Source organism: Pleurodeles waltl, chromosome 9, assembly GCF_031143425.1.
Source record: "Pleurodeles waltl isolate 20211129_DDA chromosome 9, aPleWal1.hap1.20221129, whole genome shotgun sequence".
NCBI classification, from domain to species: domain Eukaryota; kingdom Metazoa; phylum Chordata; class Amphibia; order Caudata; family Salamandridae; genus Pleurodeles; species Pleurodeles waltl.
The window spans coordinates 1,088,043,169-1,088,061,185 of record NC_090448.1 but is presented as its reverse complement, the minus strand read 5'-3'; the positions used below and the strand labels follow the sequence as shown (position 1 = coordinate 1,088,061,185).

The following is an 18,017-nucleotide window of genomic DNA, read 5'->3' as shown; positions in this document are numbered from 1 at the left end:
AACCGACATCTCACACATGAACATAGTCCTACGGCAGTGAGGTTGCAGAGAAGGACAGTAGAGATATTATACCTGTCTCTCTCTGCAGCGGCTAAGGGACACTCTCTCCAGATGTATTGTGTTTGGAAGAGGTAGCCCGACTCTTCCTGCATCCTTGGCGGCTATAGCAAGTCAGTCTTTCCCTAACAAGGATGCCGCTCTGGTTGCTCTGTGTGAATAATTTGGAATACGCCGTTGGGTGAGAGCGCCTCTGAAAGCCTGTGGACCCAGAATATGGGGCTCTGTGGAATAGGCGAGAGTTTGGATGCATTGGACCAATGCAATTAATGTATAGGACTTTTATGGTCCAACACGTTGCCAATATTTGGAGCTTCCACTACAATCAGATTACTAAAGCATCACGCATAAGAGGCAGTGTAATGGTATTTGTGTTTTGGCCACTGACTCCACATTGCACTTAGCCTAGCAGCACACAGTCACATTAGTGACCACAAGTTTCATTTTTGCCTATTGACTTTATTTTAGCATTAGCCACCACCACGTTAAAAGCTGCAAGTATTTTTCCATGCCCACGTTATGCAATGTACTTTTTTATCAAGTTTTTTATTCTGCGCGTCTGCATGATCTTTCTCACTGAGCGCTTAGGCTGATAATGTACTAGGATGATGTTTATGGTACGGCAGGGAACGGTTTTGTTTTGAGAGAGGGTACCTTGGGATTTTGGCCAATTCTATCATGTTCCTTTCAAAACTGACCTGAAGTAGCTAGCATTTCTGAATAACAAGGAGCGAGGGGGGAGTTCTAGAAATCTCCTCTGTGGCTTGTTTAAGGTATATAAGAGACCCAGGACTGACAGTGGGGAGATTCAGAGACTTCAGTCAGGATTGAGACGCCAATGCCTGACATCCTGTGAGGGTAGATCTCTCTTTCTGTTCAACAGCCGATCTTGGACTCTATGGCTTGACGCTACTGAGAGAAAGATGAAGGAGCAACTGTGCCCCATGGTGATTAATTTTTACTAATTATTTGCTTTCCATTGTGTATGAAAATATATATATATAAATATAGGTGTCTGTATCTTTGCATTTATATATTTGTTGTTTATAGATTGAAGATTCGTTCTACATGTTTTCATTTTATTATTGCGCACATTTTAAAAGCACACCTTCGGTTGTACTGACCTTCCTTTACAAGCCTTGCAGAGTGATTTAATAAATGCCTTTTTTAGACTGAGAGGTGCATTCCAGAGATTCTTTTCAGTGTGTGTGTGTTTCAGCTCGGTCATTAGTGAAGCAAAACACTTTGGCGCAGTATAAAGGGAGGTTGGAAGTTGAAAGTGTACGATTTAAAAGTGAACATATGTTTAGCAAGCAGTCAAAGGCAGCTGAAAATGCTTGTGAAATTGAAATGCCTTATAATGTCTTGGCAAAAAAGTTTTCTTTTTTATCAGGACTTTCTGAATTTTCGGACGGGTGCTTGGGTAAAACAGAATTATTAGATGTTTTTATAAGTTTAAAAAGATGCTTTTTGAACAGAATGATAACCCTTTTGTTTTTGACAGGAGTGGTCGGATACTCTTCTCTGCTTACAGGAAAATGAATGAGAGGTGTAAGCAGTCCGAATATTAAAATCTAAAATTAGAGAAACAACTTGTTGACACAAAAAATACTGTAACTATGCCGTCTTGTCAGAATAAGTTATTACAAGATAAGGCTGATATCTACCAAGCCGTCGCAGGGACAGCTGATTTTTCAAACTCTAGTGATGTAGAGCTTTAAAAAAGTGGGGGCCAGGGTGAGCCAGAGGAGCAGAACATGATTTGTGCTCAGCCAGTATGTACAGAAATAAAAAAGTGTAACCCACAGAATTTGGCAGGAGTTGAAATGCATTCTTTAAAAGATTACACCCAGCAAGAAGTTAAGGATATTAAAGATATACTCACGCAGCCGGTTGTGGAGCTTTATCAGAGTAAAATGTGGATGATTAATTCAAACAAGTCACAGGGACCCTCTCAAAATGTGAAGTTTCTAGGGATTCAGTGGAATCAAGGACATAGTGCGGGGAGTGGAGAACTGCAGAATCTTTTGTTTTCACCTGTAGCAACACCTCTGTAAGCAAGAAACACAGCGATTCATGGGATTGTTTTTTTTCTTAGAGACAGTATGTCCCTCATTTGAGTCGAATCTTAACCCTTTGGTAAAAAGTGACAAGAAAAAAACATGAGTTTGAATGGGGTGAAGAGCAGCAGTGTGTGTGTGTGTGATTTGGCAAAAGAAGCAATTCAACAGGCTTTAGATTTGTGGCCAGTGCAGGAAGAAGACACTGTCCAGGCACACTATGTAAATTGGAACAGGTGGCAAAAACAGGGAAGAACAAGGGTGCCCCTGGAATTCTGGTCTAAAATATTATCTGATGGGACTTTGAAAAACTGGGGAGAGCATTTAAATGAAGCCCTCCAGACTCTGATTAACAGACCATTAAAAAATACTGAAACACCCCTGATACAAACACATGTGGCCACCAACACCATCGTGTAATGGGAAATACAACCTGGAGCTTCAGCTAATTACAGAGCCACACCAGAATATGTAGGTCTTGACCTACAATCTTACAAAATTGCCCAATTTGTCATAATTCCAGTGAATGGAGGATTGGTGAGGAAGGGGACTGCTCCAGCCCTCATGACAGTAAGGGGAGAGGGAGTTTTTGGTTCAACTGACAAAAACCCTGGTGCTAAGGTGTGGGTGGAATCCCCAAATGGCCCTCCAGAACCTGCAGAAATTATAGTCAAGGACCATCATAATGTCCTGCAGGTCATGAAACTAGGAAAGGGAACATGGGAGCACATCCCAGCTGACACATGTTATTTGTGAGAAAGATCATACTTGTTTCTTTAACAGATCATACTACAGCTTGCCTCTGACCATGAGTGTGCTGTGTGGTCTCCCTTTCGGTGTGTGCGTGTAGGATTGGGAGGGACCCAACACCCCCAACTTCAACCTGATTGATCAATCATGTTGCGCAACACCTCTGCTGCATTTGAAGGGCAACACATATGGATCCATTTGGCGCAAGTTGTGCTTCACAGATCAAAGTCCTGCATGGGACTAATGCAGAGTACCATGGCTGTCCTATCAACTTGTTTGATTGCAATTCTAATGGAACCAACCACATGTCTTTTATTAAGCATGTTTAATTTGCTAGTTGGCTGCCTGTTCTCGTATGGGAACCTCACTTTTATCTACATTCCAGCAAACATTACAGGTGGACTGTGTACCTTTACATGATTAGGACTCATGATGTTTCCATCTAACTCTATACATACTCGTTATCCTAGATACACTATTCAATTAAATGAAGACTGTGATTCAGACATTCAATTATTATCCCAATCAGAATATATAAGTTTAAGTCTTTCCATTATAGGTGTGCCTGGTTTAGCTGTTCATAATACCTGAATGATCAATAAGTTAGCATGTCTAATGGTTAAAAACCGTAATCACGCTTCTGATGCTTTATAGTGATTGCTCTTATCATTTCATTATGTTGCTGTGTACAATGCATACCTAATTTGCTTGTAATGTTTTAAAAGAAAAAAAGTTGATTTTAGGACTATAGGGTATGTGAGTCATTGGTCAAAAGGGCGGAGTGTAATGATATGTGTTTTGACCACTGACTCCACGTTGCACTTAGCCTAGCAGCACACTGTCACATTAATGACCACCAGATTCACTTTGCCTATTTACTTTATTTTACCATTAGCCACATCCACATTAAAAGCTGCAAGTATTTTTCTATGCCCACGTTATGCAATGTGCTTTTTGATCATGTTTTTTATTCTGGGGTCTGCATGTTCTTTCTCACCAAGGGCTTAGGCTGATAAGAATGTCTTAGGATGATATTTATGGTACGGCAGAGAACGGTTTTGTTTTGAGAGAGGGCACCTTGGGATTTTGGCCAATTCCAACATGTTCCTTTCAAAACTGACCTGAAGTAGCTAGCATTTCTGCGTAACAAGGAGCGAGGACAGGTTTCTAGAAATCTCCTCTCTGGCTTGTTTAAGGTATATAAGAGACCCAGGATTGACTGTGTGGAGATTCAGAGACTTCAATGCCTGACATCCTGTGAGGGTAGATCTCTCTTCCTCTTCAACAGCCAATATTGGAGTCTATGGCTTGAAGCTACTGAGAGAAAGATGAAAGAGCAACTACCTAACCTCTGTGGAAAACAGAACCCATGTACTGAGGCAGTGTTTCGCAGCTTCTTTATTGTGGAGGTCGTGCTGCGAGCTTCCCGGATACCAACTCCTTCTTAGAACATAACAGCGTGATGATGAAGCCAGTTACAGGTCCAGAGATCCAGATGAACAGAGTTTGTAGGCTGGGGCTTGCAAGCAGATGGAGCTTCTTATTTATCAATGGAGCTTCCCAAAGTTCTTATTTAACACGCTACTTGGGCCTAGGGCTATGGGCCCGACTCACCTTGCAGCAGGAGCCGCAAGCTGCCTTTCCAGCGTGGCAACGGGCGCATAAAGCTGTCACACTTTCCCTGCAGCATGAGGTGGGCGGGCCTGTCCGTGACCATCAGAGTCCAGAGAAGGCTGGGCTGGGCCACCCCTCAAACATTTGGCATAACTGTATAGTCTACTTATAGTGACTTAGTCTTCTTTGATCTGTTGTTTATTGTGAAACTGAGCTTGAGTTCACTTCCCCCAGGCCTTGAGCATGGAAAGAGAAAGGCCCCAGAGGCAGTAAATGGCTCCCCATCACAAAAAAAAGGGTTAAGATCAGCAGGTGGGAACTGCAATATGGATAGGATTGACGACCTTCTGGTAGAAGTTGAGGAGATATTAAACTCCCCCTCCGGTGTCTTGGTTCCAGCTGTTTCATCTTTTGTGCAGCCCTGCTATGCAAAGAAAAAAAGGGAGAAAAAGAGGGTTCTGGACATGTTCAAAAAGAAGAAGGTCACTGGAGTATCTCTCAACAAACCTCCTTTGGACTCATTCATAGCTACGACTAGACTGATAGATAACCCAGTAGCATTGATTGATCTTGATTATTAGACATGACAGCCTTAGGGTGGTCACCACTAACTTTTTGTCTGCCTCCCTCCACTTTTTAGATACTGTTTTTGCTGGTTTTTAGACTCTGCGCACATTACCACTGCTAACCAGTGCTAAAGTGCAAATGCTCTCTCCCTTTAAACATGGTATCATTGGATCATAGCCAATTGGACTATTTACTTATAAGTCCCTAGTACAGTACACTATATGTGCCCAAGGCCTGTAGATTAAATGCTACTTGTGGGCCTGCGGCACTGATTGTGCCACCCACTTCAGTAGCCCCTTAACCATGTCTCAGGCCTGCCACTGCAAGGCCTGTGTGTGCAATTTCTCTGTGTAGGAAAGCACCATCTTGCCCGGCATGTTACCCCCATATTTCACTGTATATATATATATGTTGTTTTAGTCTATGTGTCACTGGGACCCTGCCAGACAGGGCCCTAGTGCTCATAAGTATGTGCCCTGTATGTGTTCCCTGTGTGATGACTAACTGTCTCACTGAGGCTCTGCTAACCAGAACCTCAGTGGTTATGCTCTCTCTGCTTTCCAAATTTGTCACTAACAGGCTAGTGACCAATTTCACCAATTTACATTGGCATGCTGGTACACCCATATAATTCCCTAGTATATGGTACTGAGGTACCCAGGGTATTGGGGTTCCAGGAGAACCCTATGGGCTGCAGCATTTCTTTTGCCACCCATAGGGAGCTTTGACAATTCTTACACAGGCCTGCCAGTGCAGCCTGAGTGAAATAACATCCACGTTATTTCACAGCCATTTACCACTGCACTTAAGTAACTTATAAGTCACCTATATGTCTAACCTTCACCTGGTGAAGGTTGGGTGCAAAGTTACTTAGTGTGAGGGCACCCTGGCACTAGCCAAGGTGCCCCCACATCGTTCAGGGCAAATTCCCCGGACTTTGTGAGTGCGGGGACACCATTACACGCGTGCACTGTATGTAGGTCACTACCTATGTACAGCGTCACAAAGGTAACTCCGAACATGGCCATGTAACATGTCTAAGATCATGGAATTGTCACCCCAATGCCATCCTGGCATTGGGGTGACAATTCCATGATCCCCCGGGTCTCTAGCACAGAACCCGGGTACTGCCAAACTGCCTTTCCGGGGTCTCCACTGCAGCTGCTGCCAACCCCTCAGACAGGTTTCTGCTCTCCTGGGGTCCAGGCAGCCCTGGCCCAGGAAGGCAGAACAAAGGACTTCCTCTGAGAGAGGGTGTAACACCCTCTACCTTTGGAAATAGGTGTGAAGGCTGGGGAGGAGTAGCCTCCCCCAGCCTCTGGAAATGCTTTGATGGGCACAGATGGTGCCCATCTCTGCATAAGCCAGTCTACACCGGTTCAGGGATCCCCCAGCCAAACCTCAGTTTCTGGCTATTTAGGGTCTCTGCTTTGGGGATCTCACCAGATAACGAATGCAAGAGCTCACCAGAGTTCCTCTGCATCTCCCTCTTCACCTTCTGCCAAAGGATCGACCGCTGACTGCTCAGGACACCTGCAAAACCACAACAAAGTAGCAAGACGACTACTAGCAACCTTGTATCGCTTCATCCTGCCGGCTTTCTCAACTGTTTCCAGGTGGTGCATGCTCTGGGGGTAGCCTGCCTCCTTTCTGCACCAGGAGCTCTGAAGAAATCTCCCGTGGGTCGACGGAATCTTCCCCCTGCAACTGCAGGCAACAAAAGACTGCATCACCGGTCCTCTGGGTCCCCTCTCAGCACGACGAGCGTGGTCCCTGGAACTCAGCAACTCTGTCCAAGTGACTCCCACAGTCCAGTGACTCTTCAGTCCAAGTTTGGTGGAGGTAAGTCCTTGCCTCCCCACGCTAGACTGCATTGCTGGGTACCGCGTGATTTGCAGCTGCTCCGGTTCCTGTGCACTCTTCCAGGATTTCCTTCGTCCACAGCCAAGCCTGGTTCCCCGGCACTCTAACCTGCAGTGCACAACCTTCTGAGTTGTCCTCCAGCGTCATGGGACTCCCTTTTGTGACTTAGCGTGGACTCCTGTTCACTCTTCTTCCAAGTGCCTGTTCAGGTACTTCTGCGGGTGCTGCCTGCTTCTGTGAGGGGTCCCTGACTTGCTGGGCGCCCCCTCTGTCTCCTCATCCAAGTGGCGACATCCTGGTCCCTCCTGGGCCACAGCAGCATCCAAAAAACCCAACGCGACCCTTGCAGCTAGAAAGGCTTGTTTGCGGTCTTCCTGCGTGGGAACACCTCTGCAAGCTTCTTCACGACGTGGGACATCCATCCTCCAAAGGGGAAGTTCCTAGTCCTCTTCGTTCTTGCAGAACACCAAGCTTCTTCCAACCGGTGGCAGCTTCCTTGCATCCTCAGCTGGCATTTCCTGGGCTCCTGCCCACTCTTGACACTGTCGCGACTCTTGGACTTGGTCTACTTGTCCACTGTTGTTGCATTGCTGGTGTTTGTTCTTCCTGCAGAATCTCCGTATCATGACTTCTGTGCTCTCTGGGGTTAGTAGGTGCACTTTACGCCCACCTTTCAGGGTCTTGAGGTGGGCTATTTTGCTAACCCTCACTGTTTTCTTACAGTACCAGCGACCCTCTACAAGCTCACATAGGTTTGGGGTCCATTTGTGGTTCGCATTCCACTTTTGGAGTATATGGTTTGTGTTGCCCCTATACCTATGTGCTCCTATTGCAATCTACTGTAACTTTACATTGCTTGCATTACTTCCTTTTGCTATTACCTGCATAATTTTGGTTTGTGTACATATATCTTGTGTATATTTCTCATCCTCATACTGAGGGTACTCACTGAGATACTTTTGGCATATTGTCATAAAAATAAAGTACCTTTATTTTTAGTATATCTGTGTATTGTGTTTTCTTATGATATTGTGCATATGACACCAGTGGTATAGTAGGAGCTTTACATGTCTCCTAGTTCAGCATAAGCTGCTTTGCCATAGCTACCTTCTATCAGCCTAAGCTGCTAGAAACACCTCTTCTACACTAATAAGGGATATCTAGACCTGGCACAAGGTGTAAGTACCTGTGGTACCCACTACAAGCCAGGCCAGCCTCCTACACTCTGCCAATTCGACTTGGCATTTAAAAGTACTTGCCAAGCCTAAAACTCTTTTCTACATATAAGACACCCCTAAGTTATGCCCTAGGTAACCAATAGGGCAGTGTGCTTTTTAGGCAAAAGGCAGGACATGTACCTGTGTAGTTTACATGTCCTGGTAGTGTAAAACTCCTACCTTCGTTTTTACACTGCTGTGAGGCCTGCTCCTTTCATAGGCTAACATTGGGGCTGCCCTCATACATTGTTTAAGTGGTAGCTGCTGATCTGAAAGTAGGAAGGTCATATTTAGTATGGCCAGAATGGTGATATAAAATCCTGCGGACTGGTGAAGTTGGATTTAATATTACTATTTTAGAAATGCCACTTTTAGAAAGTGAGCATTTCTCTGCACTTAAATCTTTCTGTGCCTTACAATCCACGTCTGGCTGGGTTTAGTTGACAGCTCCTTGTGCATTCACTCAGACACACTCCAAACACTGGATACTCATCCTCACTTGCATACATCTGCAATTTGAATGGGTCTTCCTGGGCTGGGAGGGTGGAGGGCCTGCCCTCACACAAAGGACTACCACACCTCCTACTGGGACCCTGGCAGACAGGATTGAACTGAAAGGGGCCCTGGTGCACTTCTAAGCCACTCTTTGAAGTTTCCCCCACTTCAAAGGCACATTTGGGTATATAAACAGGGCCTCTGCCTCTACCAATTCAGACACTTCCTAGAGAAGAATCTTGTAACCAGAACCTGCATCCTGCCAAGAAGAACTGCCTGGCTGCCCAAAGGACTCACCTGACTGCTTTCTGTGAAGGACTGCTGCCGTGCTGTTGCCCTGCTGCTCTCTGGCTGAGGTGAAGAAGTGCTCTCCAAGGGCTTGGATAGAGCTTGCCTCCTGTTCCCTGAAGTCTCAGGACCAAAAAGACTTCATCTCTTCAAGAAGGATTCCTTGTGCGGCGAAATTCGACACACTGCCTTGCCAGAAACAACGCATAGCCTGCACCGCAGTGAAAATTTCACCGCATGCCGAACCGGAACGACGCAGCCCGAATTCGCTATGAGAAGATCGACGCAGGGCCAGTGTAGCGACCGGAAATTCGACGCACGGCCCACTGGATCGACGCACAGCCAAGCCGGAATGACGCAGCCCGACTTCCAGAGAGGAACCGACGCAGCGCCTGCCGTGCGGTAGAAAATTTGACGCAACGCCCACCGGATCGACGCAGCTCCTGTGACTTCATCCTGCCAGCATTGGAAATCCGCGCATCGTCCCCGGGGCATCTGAAGACCCCGCAACCCGAAGAGGATCCACGACAGAGCGCTGGAAATCGACGCACAGCCGTCCCTGCGTGAAAACTAAATGATGCATCGCTGTGTGCAGCCCGAGAAATCGATGCACACCCCTTTGTTTCCACGCATCTCCTCCTCTGCGGTTCTTTGTGGAGATTTTTCACGCGAACCAGGTACTTTGTGCTTGAAAGAGACTTTGTTTGCTTTTAAAAGACTCAACGCTTTATATCACTTTTCAGTGATGTCTTTACATTTACTTATTGCATCTTTGATCGTTTTGACCTGCATTTATCCAGATAAATATATATTTTTCTAAACACTGTGTGGTGTATTTTTGTGGTGCTACATGGTGTTTTCTTGTATGATTTATTGCACAAATACTTTGCACATTACCTTCTAAGTTAAGCCTGGCTGTTCAGTGCCAAGATACCAGAGGGTGGGCACAGGATAATTTGGATTGTGTGGGACTTACCCTGACTAGAGTGAGGGTCCTTGCTTGGACAGGGGGTAACCTGACTGCCAACCAAAGACCCCATTTCTAACACTGATGTAGTATGTGAATGTAGATTTGCTATTCTTTGCTTACAGGCCAATAATGTGTCCATCAACTAGATGGGGTCAAAAGATGCTGCTCCTAGTGCACCGTGAGACTTAGCAAATCAAATGAGAGCAATTGAGGGGCTTAGGGAGGAGGTCACAGACCTGAAAAGAATTGTAAAATCTCCAGAAGGTGAAATTGATGAGATCAAACAGGCAAAGGACGATTTAACAATTGCCGTGCAGGTTGCAGCTCAGGGAGGTCCAACAATCTAATATCTAGCGACCCTGCTGCAGTATAAGCATCTCTATCCCAGACTACATCAACTGTTCAAGGGATTACAGCCCTAGGGTCCCAAACTGACTATGCAACCCATTGTCACTCTGCTTTACCAGGTTCACGCCCCCAACGTTGCTAGCTCCCATAGAGAACTAACGCTCCAAAAGATGTTTGAGCATGAAGGGTGGGGGAATTGGCTGAAGGAGGGAGGTAATGCGAGTAGGGGCCCACTCCAGAATCGGGGCTTAGACATGGGGAGGTCGATGGGTGATACTAATATTGGGTCTGGAGACCACCCATACCATCTTCCCCCCCTCATCACTTACAACACTCCAGCCTATCTTACGGACGATCCTAGTTCATCTACACAAAGCAAACTATGCCAACGGTGGATGGTGGAGGAACAGGGGCAGCTTACCTCTCCAATGGGCATCCGGCAGAGGGTTAGGCAAGGTTGTGTCCTAGCCCCCACTCGGTTTTCACTTTTTATTAATGATGTTGTGAACCGGTTGGACAGGGATGGCTATGATGCACCCTCAGTGGGGATTTGGATAGTGCCTGCTCTGTTTCTGCAGACAACACTCTTCTATTATCTGAATCTCTCAAGGGCCTCCAGCAGCTATTGGTTGATTTTAATTTTGTTTTGGTAAGGAAAGGGGGCTTGAACTTAATAGGTCAAGAAATTCAAGTAATGATATTCCACCCACAGAGAAGCAAAAAGTATAAATGCAAACTGTATGCTGACGCAGATCAAATCGAGCAGGTTCCAAACTTCCGCTAAACTACTATACGTCGATTGCAGATACATTTTTTTTTTAAACTCTCTACAAGAAAGCAGCTCCGGCGTTGGAAATTTACAATGTAAAGGTTTTTCTAGCTGCTCTATATGGAGCTGAGATTTGGGGCCAGGTGGATTGCTATATTTTATCCTCTATAGAAAATTGATTCATTAAGTCCTTGTTTTCCCTCCCATAAAGTATGCCGACCCCACTTTTTCTTGACTTAACACTAAAGAAAATATCATGGAAAGTTGCACTTCGGTCCCTACTATATTGGCACTCGATATGGTTGTCACCGGATTTAGAGCCATATAAAAGAACCTATCAAAGACAGCAGAGGCACTTTGACACTTGATTTTATGAATTTAAATTGTCACCAAGTTACAAGAGCACGATTGATGATATTATACCTCCCCTGGCCCGGAAACTGTTTTTAAAATGTAGGTACCAGACACTTACTATGACGGCATTCTGTGCTAAGTGGGCCAATGATCAACGCAAGAACACAGAGAGCCCGCTGTGTAGGGGCTCATCTGAAACTATAGTACATTTCCTATGTTTTTGTCCCACGTATGGCCCTCAGCAGAGGAAATATCTATTGCCCCTATGTAGGGCCCTGGTATGAGGAGGCATTTGGATGCTCTTAGAATGGTCTGATTCCACAAGGCTGGTGGTTTTCACTGTTGCGAGATACCTCCAAGAACCCTGGATTTGGCCATCAAAGGGCATCTGTCCCAGGAAACTAATTTTTACTGGAAGGTGGCATATTTTAACTGGGTTTTTATTTTAAATTTGAGTGTAGCTATTTTCAATGTTCTATTCCTCGAATACTATGAATTTGTGCATCCCTATTTTAACATAGATGCACTTCATATAGATTTTATCTATGCATGCATACAAATGTATTTATGAGATTTTGGAAGCAAGAAAAGTCATTTTTGTGTAAATGGGTTTTTGATGTAATACCTACGAATGTGTGAAATTAAAATATGTAAATCTAATTTTTAGGAAAGCCTATGCTTGCACTTTTATGATCTGTGTTGATCGAAATAAAGTAATACAACGAAACAAATAATCCTACAGAATATTATATTTTCGGCCTCATAGCAACATGATGACATTAAAGCACAAACAGTAAAGAAAAAAAGGGAGCACGTGGCAATGTTTTACTTCCAACATGGCCACCAAGATTATACCAAGAGTAAGAGATGGATCAGTGGGTTAGCAGTTCACTTGTTGCTCTCTCCTTTGTGTGCGGTTTCCCCACAGAAATCCACACCTCAAGTTCACAGTTTTGCTCCCTCCTTCCCCCCAGTTTGTCTGTTGCTTCTCCTGTCCCTCCCATTCCAGATCGAGTTTCTCACATTATTTCCTTTTTAATTCATTCACCCACCTCCCCCATTACTCCTCTTGCACCCACCTCTCACTGCAGCCCTACCCGTTCACAATTGCTTCCCTACCAGGTCTCGTTTTGTTCCTTTTTTTCTAGCTATTTCATTTTTCTAAAAGTCTCTGAAGCTGTAATTTGCTACCAGGCTGCTCATTCCTAGAAGAAATGTATGTTTTATTTTTTGTTATTTAAAATTTCAAGATGGACCACTGCTGTCTTGAAAGGGTAAACGAAATGAAAGAACACACAAAAAGTGACTGGAAGAATACTTTCAAATATTCTAGCCACTGGCAATCCCTCGGGACACCATTCCAACACATCGTTCTTTTTGCCCACTAAGCCAACTCATATTAGACCTAGCAATTTGCAAATCATTGCTGGCCCTGCCCCAGCAGTGCAGATCAAAATGCAGAAGTCAGGCTCTCTCTGAACTGCAACACAAACAACTTAAGAACAGTGTTGGCCTCATCAGGCGGGTGCAGCTTAGCTCCAGTGAAGCAGTGAAAAACAAAAGGCCTGTGGCATCAAGACATGGGTGCATGCACAAGTGACACGTGCATGTATGCATTAATCGAACTGCCTGTAACTGAATTTGTAGAGCTCAGCTATTGTCTATTATGCGTCCTGGCATGTGGCTCCGCTTGCATTGTTGCACTTTTGTTTTGCTGATGCTATTCGGCATTGCCAACAGCCTAAACAGCAGGAACAACGCCAAACGGTCTGCACTGGCAAAGGTAAAAGGCAGGACATATTGGCTTTGGTGATGCTTGGTCCGTTTCAGGGCTGCTTTTTACTGCGCATTGTGTACATCTCGGCATATATCCGAAATTATAGAAAGCTGCACACAGACTTTTATATTTAGAAACAAACCTAAATAAACAAATACTTAAACAAATTCCCTAAGGCAGCCAGCTATGCTTGTATAAACATAAGAAAATAATTGTAGAGATATTTGGGCACTGGTAAAATTGTGTAGGTCCAAAATTCGTGCCAAGCATTAACTAAAGATTGACTGATGTGCCTGAAACACTGAAAACGGACCCTGCTCTTCCTCCAAAGCCTGCCAATCAAGGTGCACTGTCAATGAACACTGCCTACGACGTACTATTGCCTTTGGAAAGATCAAGTGTATCAAAGGATTGCAGGAGTTCAGGACAGCAGTGCAATTTTATTATTAAGGAGCAAAGTCTGCACTAAATTGAACTTTGACACGTTATTTGCACACTTGAACCAACTTGACTAAAAACCCAGGTAAAAGTTTGACTGAAAGGGCTAAAAGAAAACAACTTGGCACAATATCAAAGAGCCAGTTCAACTCCTGCAGCCCTTACCCTCCCCTCTCTCTGTGGACTATGGTGCTCCAAGAGACTAAGGGCCAGAGGTAGCAAAGGGTTTTACCTATTCTGTGTCTAGGAAAACGCTTTAATACATATGGCCCCAACTTACTGATCCCCCAACCCTGTTAAGCATTCCCTTGTGAACCAGCGCACTAACCCTAAGGCCAGACCGACCGTATTGGGCATATGGCGTTTCCCTGGGAGGCTGGAGGGCCGGTTTTGTTACTAGGGGACAGTTTTGCAGCAGTGCTGCAATATCGGCCTCCACTAAAAATCATACATCCAGCAGTTTCCAGGCAACAGCAAAAGTGTCAAGATGAATATCTCTGGTGAGTAATGTACCTGCTGGAAAGAGATCAGAGTTTTGTCTATTGGTAGTTTTTACTCACCTAGAGTAGTGCAGAGGGTTATTATACATGCTGCAAAGAACGTGCAACATGCAGATCACAGAACTGCATTTAATGTGCATAGCTCAGTGGGCTATTTCTTTTCAGTGCTTAATTTGTAAATAAAAATGTGCCAGCACCCGAAGTTCTCCTCTGAAACATGTGGGTGCTGCAATTAAATGTGCAAGCACTGAATGCTAAACCAGCGTAATCCTAAAGCCACCTCGGCCTCTTTAATCCTTTTACAGACACTCCCTGCACCTTCAGTTCACTCTTGCAGCTTTCTGTTTTCTCCCTTTGTGGCTTTTTTTCGTGTTTCTTACTCCGTCTTTCCCATGTTTCTTTTGCTCGCAGTAAATGCATGAGGAAGAAAAATATGTGCCAGCCCACAAAAGTAAGTGCTAGTAGCCAGCACCAGAAACCACCAGCTCAAATTAAGCACTGCTTCTTTTATCACAGAGATCCTTTTGTAACTTGCAGTTCAGATCTTACATTCGTAATATGGCACAATGAGCTATGAACTGTCATCAAAGAGCTGTATGCAAACTGCTTGGTACAGGTTGAAAGGTATGTCCCCCCCTTCTGATCCCATTCCCTGCCAGTCTGCCATTGTCCTAATGCTGTTAAAATCGGTGTGTTTGGGTGGAAATACATTCTTATTAGTAAATCCAACCCCAGCCACAGTGTTACATCCTGAGTTTGTGTTTCTCCAGACCAAACCCTCTTAAATGCCTACCAGTATGAATGACATTGGTATCCTACACCTTGTTGTCCCTTTTGTTTTATGTAACATTTTGTACTCACTGGTTTACACACGTATGATTCATTGTCTGTGATGTAAAGTGCTCCAACATCCTACGATGGTAAGAGATGCACTGAAAAACAATTAAAATAAATGTGAGAGGGAGAGGGGCTACAGAGGGATGAGGGGCACTATTGGAGAGTGATGATGAATGAATCATTGCCGGGCCCCAGCAATCATTGTTTTATCCTGGTGCTCTGTAATGTCAGCATTTACTATGCTTTATGCAATACAATTGAATATATAAAGAAAATGTGTTGTAGAATGCTGCATTGTTGCCATTTTTCCCCAAATGTTCTTGGTTTTTGAACCCCCCTCCTCACAACACCACCAACCTTTCTTGAAGTGGGGAGCCTCACTCCACGTAAGGGGGATATTCTGACAACAATTACCAGGGAAGCTTTGAGTTCCCAGTCCGGCCCTGACTAACCCCCTGAAACCTCATTCTGGTCGCTCCCTCTTCAGTTAGAGTGGTGGGTCTGTGGACTGGAACAGACAGTATCACCTGTGTGAAAACATATTATTGAGGATTCTCAGACACCTGGCCTCAAACCCACAGAGTTGTCCAGTCGTGCACACAAGACAGTTGAAATTCTATAGCAGAAGCAGGCGAAGCTTGATAACAAATAACTAACCATCGTAAACGGCCACAAAAAAAAAAACACACAGGTCACACAGCTATCTGATGGCCTTAATATTCACCACAGGCCATAGTGCTCCATGTTATGTGGCCGACATCGTTGTACTAACTACACGTGAGTGGAGCGACATCTCAGTCCCACAGCTACCGTGAGTCTTTTTTGTACTGCTCTCCACAGCCTTATTTTCCAACCGGTTCAGGACTACAACCCCCAGAATTCACTAGGCGGCTAAACTAAAGCTCAGGAGTGTAGCACTGGGCCTTTGCTTGCGCACGCGTCATTAGTACTAGATGAGTTTCTGGTATGATAGAGGTGATCGGATTAAAACAATATCGTTTATTTCTGCATACACTGTGGCTGGTCACTGGCTGGAACCGCGCCATTCTAGCTCGATAAAATGAGCACTACGCACTTGGTAACATTGACATCTACCTGCCTTAAACGTCATTGGGTGTTAAAGGGCGCTCCATAAACACCTCTGGGGGCAAAAAAATAAGGAGAACAGACAAAACAATCCACAAGGACGGCATTCCCTAATTATATTAGCAGCGCTCTCAAGTTTCCCACGTTCAGATCATACTTGGGCTCATGCAGCCCAGGTGGTTGTCTTGCATTCTGGGAGCTGTAGTCCCCATTTTATAAAGCAAAAACGACTAAAAACCTCAGCATGCAAAGAAACCTACCACCTGCAGCGTCTGTGCTATTCATGCACGGAGCAAGAAGTAATCGCGCTCTGTACTACACGACGCGTTGACAACTGATTGAAAGTCTGCAAATCACCCCCGACAGTTTATTGTTATCTGCAGTGCACAAACTCACCCGGGGGCACAAAGAGGGTGGCTCTGACCTTGCCCTCGCGCACGGGGATCCTCTGCACCCCCTCTCCCAGGAAGCCTCGCTCGTTGGTGACCTGGGCAAGAAGGTGGCCGGGGGGGTCGTGACCCTCGTACACTTCAAAGTTCACGAAGAAGGGGGTCTGGACGTCCCTCTTCACCAGGCGCCTGTGAGGGGTCTCTGGAAGCAGCGACCACACCAGCCCCATGGGCTCCACCCCCGTGTAACTGCCCCCCAGGGCCGGGGAGCTAGTCAGGTCCAGCTCCCCGCTGCCGTCCGCCCTATACCGGGCGGAGGATCGGAAAGGCACCCCGGTCTCATCAGTGAGAGAAGCCCTGAGTGTGACCTCCTGCAGCGGCGAGAGGCCACTCACTGAGATCCGCACGGGGTCATCGAACAGGCACTTGGCGGAGGGGGCGACCCTCATGCTCACTGAGGCCATGGAGGCTCTGCAAGCGGGGATCCAGCCCCTCTTTAAGAACTCGGCTGCTAGTAGAGCAAACAGCTTGGCGGTGGTGTGAGTTCTTCAGCAGCAGCCTTGACTTTCAGGGCATAGGGCAGTGTGTCAGGAAATCCAATCGACCCCCGAAGCAATGGATCAGGTTCCAAGTGAGAACAGAGTGCTGGGAGATGTGTTTTTTTTTTTTTTTACCACCTGTCAAAGTAAACCAAGAAAAATGCATAGGAAATTCTAAGACCTCTCCAATAGGACGCCCAGGCTCGTGTTCCTACATTTGTTTATGACCAAGGCATACTTCATGCCTTTATGCATTTGTGTTGTTTAAAAATAGGAAACACGATGAGAAGCATACCTTGGTTTGGCTGCAACATTTTTTTCAAGGTTTTTAGATTTCTTATAGCTTATTTTTAAGCATTTAGCTCTGCTCATTGAATTTTTCTGCACGACATAATTAGATAATATATGCAAGATCACACAACGTGGTCAGAAGGAATACTACAAGTAAAATCCAGTTACTATCGATCCACGATCTTTAAGCTGCCCTCAAACATATAACAGAAAAACTCCTGACAGCAGAAGTTCAAGTCTCCCTTGAGTACAGCTCAGTGGCGTATTGCAGCAGGTGCAGGAACTCTGGGGCTTATGGGTCCACTGCACCACAAATATGGCTATTTTTCATCACAAAAACAGGAGATGCGATTGATTTCCCTTGCCCCACCCTAGCACAGTTCGGGTACAGTACTAGCAGCAACAGTGCAAGTTAAACAGATACACACCACAGAAGTACAACGCAGGCAGCAACATGACACGGTCTCCTCATGCACATGAGGTATAATAGTGACAGCAGCCATGCAAGTTACCATCACATACATAAGTGCTGAACATGCATGAGCAGTGCAATCTCCCCTCACAAAGAACAAGTTCAGCACAGAAGCAGCAATCTCCCTCGCACACTGATAAGGTACGCTGACAGAAGCAGTGCAAGACACAAACAACCCCCGTGCAAGCCTCCTTTCTGCACCAATTAGGTATGCTGACAGCAGCAGCATAAATCACCCACACACAACACACACACTAATATAGCACAAGAAGAAGCAGAAGAAGTGTAAGCCTAGCTTGTGGAGAAATCAGGTGTTGTGTTGTTCGCCCATCGTTG

At 45.3% G+C, this 18,017-nt stretch overlaps 1 protein-coding gene across 1 annotated transcript in view; it reads right to left on the bottom strand.

Moving 5' to 3' along the window:
* LOC138260352 (acyl-coenzyme A thioesterase 1-like) overlaps window positions 1-16,967 on the bottom strand; it is a 28,014-nt gene extending 11,047 nt beyond the window's left edge. Inside the window, exon 1 of the mRNA XM_069208770.1 lies at window positions 16,387-16,967. Coding sequence (XP_069064871.1) covers window positions 16,387-16,843 — 457 coding nt within the window. The 5' untranslated portion in view covers window positions 16,844-16,967. The remainder of the gene's footprint in view (window positions 1-16,386) is intronic.
* Window positions 16,968-18,017: the final 1,050 nt, after the last annotated feature.